This window comes from Podarcis raffonei, chromosome 5, assembly GCF_027172205.1.
Source record: "Podarcis raffonei isolate rPodRaf1 chromosome 5, rPodRaf1.pri, whole genome shotgun sequence".
Classification (NCBI taxonomy): Eukaryota; Metazoa; Chordata; class Lepidosauria; order Squamata; family Lacertidae; genus Podarcis; species Podarcis raffonei.
In genome coordinates, this window is record NC_070606.1 from 7,489,238 (window position 1) to 7,503,411 (window position 14,174).

The 14,174-nt window shown below is 42.2% G+C and overlaps 1 protein-coding gene across 1 annotated transcript in view; it reads left to right on the plus strand.

The window, feature by feature from the left end:
• The window catches only part of VWF (von Willebrand factor), a 163,769-nt gene that overhangs the window by 83,586 nt on the left and 66,009 nt on the right, over positions 1-14,174 (plus strand). Inside the window, exons 31-33 of the mRNA XM_053387704.1 lie at positions 9,783-9,926; positions 11,471-11,635; positions 12,484-12,527. Coding sequence (XP_053243679.1) covers positions 9,783-9,926; positions 11,471-11,635; positions 12,484-12,527 — 353 coding nt within the window. The remainder of the gene's footprint in view (positions 1-9,782; positions 9,927-11,470; positions 11,636-12,483; positions 12,528-14,174) is intronic.

Here is a 14,174-nt window from a genome sequence, read left to right on the forward strand (position 1 = left end):
TGTGAGGAATGGCTTCGTTCCTTTCGGTAAGTTGCAGAAATGCACACATAGCAGTCTGGGGCGGTCAGCTGGGCTGCAGCATGAGGATGCCTTCGGCAGGGCTGGGTCAGTGGAACTGTCTAGCCTGGCAATGCCTGCTCTGGCTAGTAGTGATTTTGCAGAATTTTAGGTTGGGGTCTTTCTCAGCCCTGCTGCCTGGGCTTTGGGGCTGGAGATGCATATCAGCAATCACCAAGGGCTGGTAAAGATGCAAAACTAGGGTTACGAGACTGGAAATGACATGCAGAATCTCTCCAGACCCTTGCTTTCATGTGGACTCCATCCCTTTTTACGCCTTCAGCATTATGTCTGATTGGCATTAAGCTTGGTCCTTATTTTTATCTGTAAGATGCCTAAATACGTAAATAATTGTTAGTGCTATCGGTTTGTTGATTGCTCAAGAGCAATCAGGCAATATGCCTCCAAAGCGTGTTCTACGGCTTTCTTAGTAGTGATAAAACCTTTAGAATGCTGAGCGCCTGTATTTCGTGTCTTGCTCAGTCACTGGCAGAATCTGAGATTGGGCGGTCCTTAAACCTTCCCCAGCAGAGTAGTTTCTTGACGCCCAGTCTGCGCCTCCCCTCTCTGCGCGGAGGTTTTCTGCGCAAGGAAGGCTTGGGTAACGGGGGAGCTCCCTCCTCCCCGCTTTGCTCCGGCAAGGTGTCCTGGCACTGCTTTGCCTCCTCCGCCCCCTGCCTCTCCTCTTCACTAGAGGCATGGCTAGCTTCCTCGGCTGAGGAAGTGCTGCTTTCCACGATCTTTGGGGGCTCTCTGTATTCCACCTGGCCTTTCCCCTCTCACCCCTGAGCTGATGGCAGTTCCCTGACGACGACGACAACAACAACAACAACAACAACAACAACAATAATAAAGAATACTTCTGCAGCGCCACTCTGAAACTGGCTCCTAGAAGTCAATTTTGGAGAATATTATCCCTGTATTTGATGAATGAGAAAACTCTAAGATGGCCTTTCCTGCTAGCAATAACAGTAGCTTATATATTCCTTCACCATCCTCAGCAGGGTAGCTTCGTTCAGATATTGCAATATATTATTTGCTGTATTGTCAGATTATTATTATTTTGTTAAAATGTGACAGTTATGTTAAATATGATGAATCACATTTAGTGCACTTCTGGTCACATCTACAACCATACATTTAAAGCAGATGGCTTCTCCCAAACTGTCTTGGAAACTGTAGCTTACTCTTTATAGAGTTGCAACTCCCAGCACCCTTAACAAGCTACAGTTCCCAGTATTCTTTGGGGAAGCAATGTCCTTTAGATCTACGGTGTGGATGTGACCTCAGTCTGCATCCATACTTCCAGCTTTTCTCCAGGACAAGGTTCAAATCATTTTGGCACCTGAGGCAGAAAAATTGAAATTGTTATTTGGAGGGATGATATAATTAAAAAAGGATGCTTAAAATCTGCACCCAGAAGCACCTACCTATGTAAATTGAACTTTGGAACAAAACTTTGCTGGATAAAACAGATAATGAGAGTCCCAAATGCCGGCCCGCCATCATTGCAAGAGAGTTGTGATGTTTTAACAGTGCAGTGCTTCAAGAAACTCAAAGAGCTGGAGAGGAAGGAAGAAAAAGGAGGCTACACATTCTTCTGGAAAGGTCTGGCTGAACAGGAACATTGAATACATGGAGCAGGCTTTGCTATCAAAAACGTTCTTGTGAAGCTCTTGTCAGAAGTCCCTACCAGCATCAATGAGTGACTTTAAACCCTTCAAATAAAACTTGCCCAAAACTAACAGACTACTATTTTAAGTGCTTATGCACCAACACTGGATGCCGATGAAGACATTAAAGAAAATTTTTATTCTTAGCTGGATGTCTTTCTATCAGAGACGCCAAAGGAAGATAAAATCCTGGGTGATTTTAATGCAAGAGTTGGGTGAGATTTCGATCTGTGGCCTGGGACTATTGGGAAAGAAGGAATTGGCAACAATTACTTTTGACTATATGTGCAGTGCACAACCTTGTTATTACCAACACACTCCTTCAACAACAAAATAAATCTTACAACACCATGGAGGCACCCTTGGTCAAACCACTGGCACCTCTTAGACTATGTAATTTTAAGAGCTGAAGATTATCATGATGTGCTCCTTACCAGAGCTATGATGAGTGCCGACGACTGCTGGACAGACCACAGATTAATACGTTCCACAATGGCTATCAAGATTATACCTCAATGCAAGCTTCACGGGAGGAAACCAAGACACAAAATGAATACTCAAGCCCTTCAAGATCCTGTTAAGTGAGATTGCTTCCAAATGACTCTTAAGGACCATCTGCTTTCAGTTCCTTGATAACATCGATGAACACTGGACCAAACTAAAGACATCTATTATTGCAGCCTGTGAACAAACTATTGGATAGCAAACTAAGAAACACCACGACTGGTTTGATGAGAGTGATAGTGATATTGAATGCATTATTGACAAGAAAAGGAAGACTTTTCAGATCTAGCAAAGAGATGAAAACTGCGCAACTAAGAAAAAAACCTATGCCAAGACTATAAGGATGAGGTTCAAAGAAGAACCAGAAAACTAAAGAACACCTGGTGAATAAAAAAAGCTCAAGAGATCCAGCACTTAGCTGACACTCATGATGCACAAAGTTTCTTTAAAGCCACAAAGACCATCTATGGCATATGTCCCCTATGCTCAACTGATGGTACCACACTTCTAAAAGATAAAGAAGCTATTGCATTGTGCTGGAAAGAACATTACCAGCATCTCCTTAACCACAACTCCCCCATAGCTGCTGAGGTTCTCTCACAAATTCCACAAAAACAAATTACAGATGAGCTTACAGTATCTCCAAATCTGGGAGAGTTGTGTACAGCTATTAACCAAATGAAATGCAACAAAGCCAGCAGACATGATGGGATACCCGCTGAAGTCTTCAAAGTGGGTGGAACTGAACTTACACAACAATTTCACAAGCTCATTGAAAAAATACAGGAGAGAGAGGAGATCCCAGCAGACTTTAGGGATGCTAACATTATCAACCTTTTTTTTTAAAAAAGGTGATCAAGCAGATTGTGGAAACTATTGAGGCACCTCTTTATTAGCTGCGGTCGGCAAAACTCTTGGAAGGATCTTGGCAAACCATCTCCTAACTATATCCAGCGCTACCCTTCCTGAATCCCAAAATGGTTTTCAACCTTCCAAGGGGGCAGTGGACATGATTTTCTCTCTGCTTGACAGCTTCAAGAAAAATGCAGAGAACAAAACCAACCCCTGTATATGGCGTTTATTGACCTGACTCAGGCCTTCAACACTGTAAATCGTAATGCCCTGTGGACTGTCCTTCTGAAAATTTCAGATAAATTTGTGAACATCCTTTGGCTCCTCCATGATAATATGACAGTAACTATCACAGATAACGATGGCTCTCAAAGTGAACCATTCACAGTGGGATCAGGTGTTAAAGAGGGTTGCGTTATTGCCCCAACTCTATTGTCATGATCCTACACATTGTCAAAGGGAAACTCCCCACCAGGATAGAAATCATGTATCGAAAGATGGAAAGCTCTTTAACCTGAGTAGACTGAAAGCAAAGAGTAAAGTTACCATAACTTCCATCATAAAGCTTCAGTATGCTGATGACAGTGTAGTGTGTGCACACTCGGAGGACGACCTCCAAACCATCCTAAATATCTTCGCAGGAGCTTATGAAAAGCTTGGCCTATCACTCATCACCCTAGAAACCAAAGTGCTGCACCAACAAGCACAAAACAACCGCTCTGCAGTGCCAGAAATCCAACTCAGTGGTGTTACATTGGAAAGTGTTCACTTCTCCTACCTGGGCAGTTATCTTTCCACAAGGGCCAACATTGATACCGAAATCCAGCATCGCCTAAGCTCTGCGAGTGCAACTTTCACCCAATTGAAGCACAAAGTGTTTGAGGACCGGGACATTCGCAGGGAAACCAAAATACTTGTTTACAAAGCTATTTTACTATGAACCTTACTGTATGCTTGTGAAACATGGACCACTTATAAATGCCATCTCTGACTCCTCGAAAGATTCCATCAACAGTGTCTCCGAAAATTTTTACATATCGCTTGGGAAGACCGGCGAACTAATGCCAGTGTACTGGAAGAAGCAAAGATCACTAGTGTCGAAGTGATGATTCTTCAACATCAACTTCGTTGAACTGTTCATGTTGTGTGGATGCCTGATGCTCATCTTCCAAAGCAACTACTCTATTCCAAACTTTAAAATGGTAAGCGTAATGCTGGTGGTCAACAAAAGAAGTTCAAAGACTCTTTCAAGGCAAATCTTAAAAAATGTAGTATGAACACCGACAACTGGGAAACACTGGCCAATTGGAGAACAGCCTTTACCAAAAGTGTCATGAGCTTTGAAGATGCTTGAACTCAGGACAAAAAGGAGATACGTGCTAAGAGGAAAGCAGGCTTAGCAAACCCTCACCGTGATCAGCTACCATCTGGGAACCTCTGTCCCCACTGTGGAAGGACATGTGGATCCATAATTGGCTTCCACAGTCACAGACTCACTGTTAAGACTGTGTTCATGGAAGACAATCTTACTCGGCTACGAGTGATTGCCAAAGAAGAACTGCTATGTTGGGTATGTCCAACAGGTTAACCTTTTAGTTCAGTGCAGTTGTATCGTATATCACAGGTCTTAGCCTTCCTGTCAGGTGTCTGCTTTTGTCATATTTCAGTAATAGTAAGTTGCTTCTTTTGACTTCTTCCTCAGGAAGCATTCCATAAGTGTGGGGGAAGAAAGGCCTTTGGGGATTCATGCTTCCGTGGTCAAAGCCATTGAGGAGGTGTGATTAGAACCGTGGAGACCTTTTTAATATGGTGATTCATGAGGTCCAGGCAGGAACTTCTGCTTTGTTGAATTCCCCTGCCTCTTGTAATCATACAACATCCTAAAATGATTTAACATTTTATTCCTTGGGTTTTTGTTGGGGGGGGGGTTTCCAGACGAAGAATATAGCTACTAATGGATATTCTATCATGTTTCATTTTCTGCTTCTCTACCATTTGAGTACATTTGGATTTCTCTCTACATTGCATTTCTCTTTCCAATCATTATGTTTTTATTTCCTGTCCAATTTTTTAGTATTAGCTTTGTACAGCTTCTCTCACATTCCCATTGCGCCCAAATATAATGCGCGAGGGATTGTTTTGTCTCTTGTTCTGCCCCCGCCCATTCTCTAAATCGTGAATGGAATTGTTGAATAATAGATCCTCATATGCCTAAAAATCTCCCATTAAGAACTTGACTACCTGTAAAGTTTATTGTTATTGTGGAAAGTTCATTGATATGGCAGGTGCAAAAGACGGCCTGTATAATTTTAATAGTTCTTCTTTGTGGGTCTTTAACTAATCTACATATGGGATCCATGCCTGCACAGAGCAAAGTCAGAAGTCTTCTACAGCTAGGAGATTTTGGTGGACAGCTCATGCCTAAGGGAAGTGGCTCTCACCTTTCTGGCCCCTGTTGTTGCATCTTTAAGAGCCTGTACTTTGCTCCGTTTCTGAAGAAAGCACATGCCTAGCTTTTATTATCTTTTCATCCACTCTTGATTTCTCCTTTCCATTAAATGGAAACTGCTGCTCTTTGAAGGAGCTTCATGTCCCCCCTTTCAGCCTCCAGTTGGAAGGCTGAGGAGCAGAATGGGACATACTGCAAATAATAAATGCTAGGCAGGCAGTATACTGGGAGGTAAACCCAGCAATCCTGCTTGATCTGGGTGTTTCAAGCTATGTATGCTCCAATTCTGGAATTAATTTTAGAAGTTCTTCTAGTTAAACCAGAACTCAGCATGAATTCAACACTGCAAAGATCCAAGTAGAGAAATGATAAAGGAATTGAAAGAAGTAAATCTTCTCATCCCCTCTCATAGTGGGGAAATCTGCAAGTCATAGACTTCTGTTGCAATTCTCTCCCACTATATGTCCCTAGCATGGGGGTTTTAAATTATTATTGGTTAGAACAAATGTCTGCTAGTCTAACCTACACAGTGAGTGGCATGGCAAAACTGTTTCTGGACTTTGCCACCCATGCACTGATTTATTTTTACAGTTCATATATCATTTAACATAAACATCTCTAAGTAGTTTATAAGAATAGTGTAATTGTAAAATCAATCGTAAAAATCTAAGCGAGACATAATCACAACTCTGGGCAGTGTAATATGAAAAAACATTTCAATGATCATGGAAAGACCAAATAAACAAAACTAAGGCAAACTAAGGCCCGGGGGCTGGATCCGGCCCAATTGCCCATGGACGGTCCAGGAATCAGCGTGTTTTTACATGAGTAGAATGTGTGCTTTTATTTAAAATGCATCTCTGGGTTATTTGTGGGGCATAGGAATTCGTTCATCCCCCCCCCTTCAAAATATAGTCCGGCCCCCCACAAGGTCTGAGAAACAGTGGACCGGCCCCCTGCTGAAAAAATTTGCTGACCCCTGTCTAGACTCTCCTATGTGGGGACCTTATACACACACACACACACACACACACACACACACACACACGAGTATATAGGGCAGCTCAGAAAGCAAGGCTAGTATATGGTGGTCAAAGGTTTGGCAAACGTGTCACAAATCAAGTTTAGATTCTCGGATGATGCTATTTTGCTGTACAGCTACTGTTTTCGATGTGGCTTTGGGCAAATGGAACTGAACCATTGCATGTCTCCACATGTCCCTGTCCATACGTTAAGTTCTTCATCAGAGGTCCTTCTCAGGGTTCCCCTGCCATCTGGGGGCACAGTGGTCCTTACCGTGCAAAGTATCTCCAACACAGTTATTGTTACTGTAAGGCATCAGAAGATGTCTTTGGAGGTGGGGGGACAGAAATTCCCGATAGTGGTGATTAATATGTATAGAATGTTTTAGCCAAGTAAACATTTCAGAAGAAACCCAAAGAGTACAGCATAGTCAAGTCCGCAAGTCTCCTGTTCCTATCCATTAATGCCACAAACATTTCAACCTTTGCCACTCCTAACAGCAACATACAGATTAGTCACCCAGATTGGCAGATCATTGGCCACACAGGTAATTTGCTGTTCTGTTGCTTGTGTGGGTGTTTTCCTAGTAGCAGTGAAAACACTCCTTAGGCCACGTCAGGAATTTGTTAAATATATCTTTTGGTGTTCAAGTGACTAAGAGTTTGGGGTGGTTGTAGCATGCTGTCCTAATGAATGAGTGAATGAGTATGTTTGTGCTTTTTTCTTTCCACTGGGTGTCACTGTAGCACCATTAAAAATATTTAAATAGGGCATTAAAATATGCTGTGTTTGAATATTTCTCCTAGCCTTCAGCCTAAATAACTCAATGATGTTTCATAACTAGAAAGACAATATTTCCGAATTTGCTTTGAAAATGGTAATTTTGTATCATAGCCCTGATGAGTTAGTTCTTTTGTGAACTTTTAATTTTATTTAAAATGGTATTGTCATCTAATTTATCTATCTTTTTTTAAAAAAAAATTAAATAATTTTCCACCTAGTTTAAAAACAATAAAACAAAGTAAGGGATAAATGCGAAACACATTTTGATGGACAGTAGACATAAATAATATAGATGACTGGTGTGTCTTGCACTTCACAGAAGTAATACAAACATAAGAAATGAGCTAAAAATAAGGGAGGAAAGGGAAGCATAAAAATATCAATTGAATTCCACAAAAAACTGCACCATTTCAACATATTCCATAATAATAGTGTTTTTTATTTTATTTTCTCATTTCTACCATAAAATATTGATAATAGCACCAGCCAAGGTGTAGCTTGAACAGCCTATCTAAGAATATTCCTTATTTCAATAAAATTTTTGGATCATAACATCCGTGCCAGAAGGCACTCCCACCACAAATAAAAATACATTCCTGTATTTCCACATCCTTTCCAACAACTGGAAGACTGACTGGAGGTGATGAGGAAGAGTTGAATGGGTGTATAAATGCCATCTGTAATTTATTTTTACTGCAAAGTTCCATTGTTCTGGCTGATACTGAATTAAAAATATTTCCTCTCCAGAACCTTTTTCATATATCCTCTACATTCTACAATGTTCCCTTGCAGGTTTGTTTTCCATGTAAGCGCCAAGCTATTTGCATATACATTAAGTACGTTATTATATTTTGCTCTTCAGTTTACGTACAAATGCTTATAATTTGTACTATTGTACTATAAATCTACTATTGTACTATAAATCTACCATTGCAGATCTATAGATATAGGGATATTGTGCACATAACATAAAGAGTAACAAGTGTAAATATATAAACAAATGTACTGTCTGGTTTGCATGAGAATGAGCAAGTCCGAAGGTTCCTATTTTTATGTTGTGAACTGCCCTGTCATCTTCAGATGAAGGGCGAAATACAAATTTAATAAATAATAATAGCAATAATACCCAGAAGGGAAATCAAGGCTGCTTTGCACTTCTGGTGTGCTAGCCAGAATTGAGCCACAATGTGACTTATTGATATGTGTGAACCAAGGTTTGTGGTTTGTCTCCCCCCCAAAAAACAACCTGAAACCAATAATAGTTCTTGGTTTACTGCTCTTGGTAGGTCTGGGCAGACTGTGTTAAGCTAAACCATGGCAAGTTGCAAGCAGTGCATTTTCTGGGGAAGAGCGAAGCAGCTGCCATTTTCCTTCTGGGTCCCTACGTGCCTTTTTGTTTGGTTTAGGATTATGCATGACCTCGATTTATGGCTTAGTGCAAGTGTGCAGTGTTAAGTTGTGGGTGAACATATCAGACGACACAGCGATTCTTCAAACAGCTCTTGTTTATTCACAGGCCAGGACAGAACTGAACTGAAGGGTTCAGCCAGCCTGCTTATATAGAGCTTCAGTACAATGTAACTGTAACAATTTTCTAAAACTATCCAATCACTGAACGTCACTTTCGATCCCTTATTTGCATAACTATCTACAGTATCCCCCTGCTGGTCCAGGGTGAGAACTTCAGTACATAACATGCAGGTTCTGGAAAAGGAGATGGCAGCTGCTTCCTGAACATTTTGGTTGCAGCTTGTGGTTAGTCTGGAAAGAGCCGAGCCACAAGTCCAGGTTGGATGATATGCTAAGTCAAACTAAGCTCAGCTTGATGCAACAGCAAAACTACCACAGTCTCTTGGTGGTTGGGCTTAACCAAGCCTATGTCTGCTTACAGCAATGCCTTATCTAGTATCATAAAGTAGATTAAATGAAGCCAGTTATTAAATTGTCCTATTTTTAATCTTCTGTCTCTCAAGAGTATACATCCCATAAACATTACCATTCCTACTACTCTCTAAATCAGGGGTCAGCAAACTTTTTCAGCAGGGGGCCGGTCCACTGTCCCTCAGACCTTGTGGGGGGCCAGACTATATTCGGGGGGGGGAATCAACGAGTTCCTATGCCCCACAAATAACCCAGAGATGCATTTTAAATAAAAGGACACATTCTACCCATGTAAAAACACGCTGATTCCCGGACCGTCCGTGGGCCGGATTGAGAAGGTGATTGGGCCGCATCCGGCCCCCGGGTCTTAGCTTGCCTTCCCATGCCTAAATCATTCTTCACTGACCTGGTACCTTCCAGATTCATTGAACTACAGATCCCATCAGCCCCAGCCACAACATGCAAGTTGTAGCCCAACAATATGTGGAGGGCCTCTTTACTAACCCCTCTTGAAAATAGTCTGCTGTGGGTTATGGACCACTTTTTCTTTTCATTTTCAGGAGAAGTGATGGACTTCACAGTTCAGCATGCCGTTTCTGAAGCCAACGGAGGAAGACCCAACGCATCCAAAGTAGCTGTGATCATTGTATCTGCCCCATCACAAGATTCCGTGGAGGCTGCTGTATATTCTGCAAGAGTCAATAGTAAATATTCTGCCACTATTTTTATTTTTATAGTACGAGGGAATTTTGGAAAGTAACTCAATTTTTTAAAATAAGCCCTGGGAATTGTTCTTGTTAGTGAAACCACATAACTGTGGACATGTTGGGACAAAAGAACGTCTGGCAGAAAAATGATTAAGAGTCCCTTTTTCCTCTACATTGTCTCTATTGCAAAGTACCCCTTTCTGAGACCAGAGGCTTTGCAACCATGAAAACATGCAAGTAAATCCCACTCCCTCAATGTCACAGCACACACTGGTCCCGCTCCCAAGCACAGCCTTCCCCTCCCTGGCTCTCTCCAGATGTTTTGCATTCAGACCCTCCAAGTGTCCCTATTTTGCAGGGACAGTCCCGCATTTACAGAAGCTGTCCCAGTTACTAATGCCTTGCTTTACCTTCGGACGTCCTATTTTCATTGGAGAAATGTTGGAGGGTATGGAGTTGCGTGTGAAGACCCCCAAGCCACCCCCCCCCCAAATAAAGACACAATAGACACAGAATTTAGTTTTAGGTTTCTGGCATTAATTTTGACAGCATCTTTATTGATTACAGCATGTGAGTGGTTGCTTAGGCATTGGTTCCAGACTACCTGAATCTGCACAGTGGCAGGAACAGGACTGACACTGGGCACCACCAGAGGTCAGTAAGGGAAAACATCCTGGGGGAGCGAGAAGCTAGTTTTAGTCTCACAGCTCACCCCAGATGCTCCCAGGGGCTCTGGCGTGGCCCTAGCCGCTTGTCAGGGTTCGGGCAAAAGCAAGGCGAGCCCCTGGATTCCTTTAATGGAATTCCCTAGCAGCAGCGATGGGGGGGGGGGCAGGCACAGTCAACCACTTCCCCTCCACAAAACATTGAACCAATGCCTAATCGCCAACCTTACAAAGTTGTGACGATTTGCTACATGGTAGGCAAAAACCAAATGGCAACAGCCAATCAGTCAAATGGCAAAATTCCTACCGGGCCCCTGCTCCAAAACAGATGACCCCTAGACAGGCATAGCAAGGCCAAACGAACAGCCCTAAATATAGGGTGGGAGGGCGGGTGATCCGATGCACATCGCAAGAAAGAGAAGCACTCCAAGTACGTCCAGCCTCTTAAATAGCCCCTTGGCAGCCAGTAGACATCCAAACCAGCCAAATTTCAGCCCCAGCAACCCAGGGGCAACCAATGGGGTGTTGTGGCTATCCAAACAGTCCTGCTCCACAACAGGGAGGCAGTTTATGGTGATCTGACCGCAACACATGCCCTCCATGGAGGAGGACACGGTTTATCTGACCCCATGCCATCTGAAGGCTGCCTTGTATAGGGAAGTTTTAAAATGTTTAATGTTTTATTATAAATGTTTATATATATTGCAAGCAGTTTAGAGTGGCTGGGGCAACCCAGTCAGATGAGTGGGGAAGAAGAAGAAGAAGAAGAAGAAGAAGAAGAAGAAGAAGAAGAAGAAGAAGTAGTTAAAGAACTTCCGATGAAGCAAGTCCACCACCTTCTAAGGGTGTATTTCAATATGTCAAACTTTTCCTTAGGGGTAGCTTTGCTTCCCATTGGAGTTGGAGACAGATATGAGAAGGCACAACTGAGGACTTTAGCTGGGCCATCTGCCCCTGACAGGATAATCGAGCTACAACGCTTTGATGACCTTCCAACTCTGCTGGCATCGGGTGATACATTTTCCAAGAAACTTTGCACAGGTGAGCTTCAGAAAAACAAATCAAAAGAAAACAACTTCACCACAACAAGATATCTAAGGTGCACTCTTTGCTTCTTTAATTGCTTCCATTATTCTCAGAAATTGCTGCTCTCTTTTCATAAGCCAGAGGATCCTACTTTGTAGAAGTTCTTCAAGTATGCCAGTTCATCACATAGTCAGAGATGAAGAACAAAACTTGTTAAGAAGAAATGGAGACCATGAGCTACGCTTTGCCAACTCCCATCCCCACTCCCACCCTGGTTATTTATCTGTTTTGTAGCTTAAAACAAATTTTGTCAGAAAGCGAGAAACTTAGAAAGGTCCCAAGTCCAGTATAGGGTCAAGTTGGGTGTGAATAGGGCCACCACTGGTAAGGGTGGACAAATCTGTTCTGTTGTAGTCTGTGGGCATCTTGAGGTCCGTCCCATTCTGATCCTGGGTGGGTTTTTTAGGATGATTCCATGACCATAAAAAAGGGAATCAACAGGGTTACACTCTCCATCCCTGTGCTGACCTACCATTCCTAGTTAAGAAGGAAGAGGCTATATAGTCATTTGTTAGAATATATTTCGGGCTAATTTTCTTCTGAAGCTTGTATTTTGTTTTATTTTTACAATACTTTTTATTGAACTTTGTGGATATATCAAAATTGAGAACATAATAAAAAGATGAGGAGCGAAACTTAAAATCCACGAAGGATGATTCCTCAGGATACTGCAGCAACGATAACATATGTTGTGACATGTGGGCGATGCTGAAACCTGTATTTTTTGAAACTACAGTTTAGTAGTCCTTTGCACACTGTATAAATGAGATGTTCTAAATGTGTAATGATTGCTTCTCTTTCAGAGCCTGTCTTAGAGTGCATAGATGAGGATGGGAATGTGAGGGCAGTAAGTAGATGCAGTATATTTTTATATTTACATTATATTTACATTTACATAACTTAAAGATACTATGTGGATGTGTAGCCTTATTAGACTTTACCGATTGGTTGGGTGAATGTTGCTCCTGGACGGGAAGAAGGAAGTCAAATGACATCAAGGTTTGGTTCAGAGAAAGAGTTTATTCTGCTGTCTGGATAGCAGAAGGCACTGCGTGAATCAGTTCACAGCAAGCACAAAAGCAAGAGAAATTGCATACAGTATATATATCCTCCAGGCACCCTCTCCCCCCTTCCCCAGGAATCCAGCCTCGTACGTTCATACACGTAAGTTGACATCCATGAACATAAACAGATGTTCCTGTACGTAAGTTGACATCCATGACCATAAACAGATGTTCCTGTTCCTGTATTCCTTATCTTGGGGTAAGAAGGTCAGCAACTCTAAGAGCACTTCTGGCACCATCCCCAAGCGTGAGGGTGTCTTGCAAGATCTGTGCGTCAGTGTGTCAGGATATCTACAACCCACAAGATAAGATAAGCCCCAGCTCTGCCATCCCGTCTCCACTTCGGAACTGACAAGGCCATCCATTAAGCGTCACGTACTGATAAAGGAGAGGGCTTTGTTTATACAGCTGGGTCCTTGTTATGCATTGGCTCAAATGCTCCAGTTAATGGATTTTAGCTAATGGAGAAGGAAAAATGGGGATTTTGGGGGCCCGTTTCAGACTGACTGCACAGTCAGGCTTTAGATTTGGGAAACCCATTCCTTCAGATGTCCAACTAATCAAATCAGCCTGCAAAGCCACTTGTCTTGGAGAACGTCTCTAGATGACCTCCATTTTATGGGACTGGGTGTGTGGAGGAATAAATGCCTTTTAGGTTGATGGTGCTTAACCGTGGAACAAGAGCTTCTTATTTTTGGCTAATATATCAGAACTGCCAACATTTAGCAAAACGTCAGGGGAGTAGAGAATGTATAGCCCCATCCCAAACGTGGTGCCACCTAATGTGGCCCTTTCTTACCTGATATTTCTAGTAAATTTTTATCAAGGGACTGTCTACTGTTTCACTCCTGATGTTTTCATGTTGGAAGAAGTAAGAGAGATCCTGTGCTTTACTGGCATGTTTCTCTTTTGAATTTTGTACGACTAAGCATGAACTCATATACTCTCATCGTAAAGTCCTTCATAGGACCAATACCATTCTCCTCAAGTGTTGTATTCCATCATATTAATTGTTTCACATTTTGGCATGTCTTTCTTGCAGAGGGGACAATCCAGTCAGAGTTAAAGACAACTAAGTCCCATTGATCTCAGTGGAGCAAACATATATACATTAAGGTTACCAGACACCCCCGTTTCCCAGGGACAGTCCCCAGATTTGCAAATCAGTCCCCTGACAAAATCCATCTATTTATTAGGAAGTTGAAAAGTGTCCTCGGATTCATTGAAAATAATCTGGTAACCTTAATATGCATGCTTAATTCTCCTGTTGAAATCAGTCGGAGTTGAAAACACTGACTTTGGCTGGTTCATGTCCAAGTGTTTCTCTACATCGTTCATATTTTTGCACACATAAAAAAAACCCTGTTCCTTTCTTTTATTTAATTGTCCAAGGCTATTTTAGCAGCCCAAGGAGAGTATCATCTTGCTTG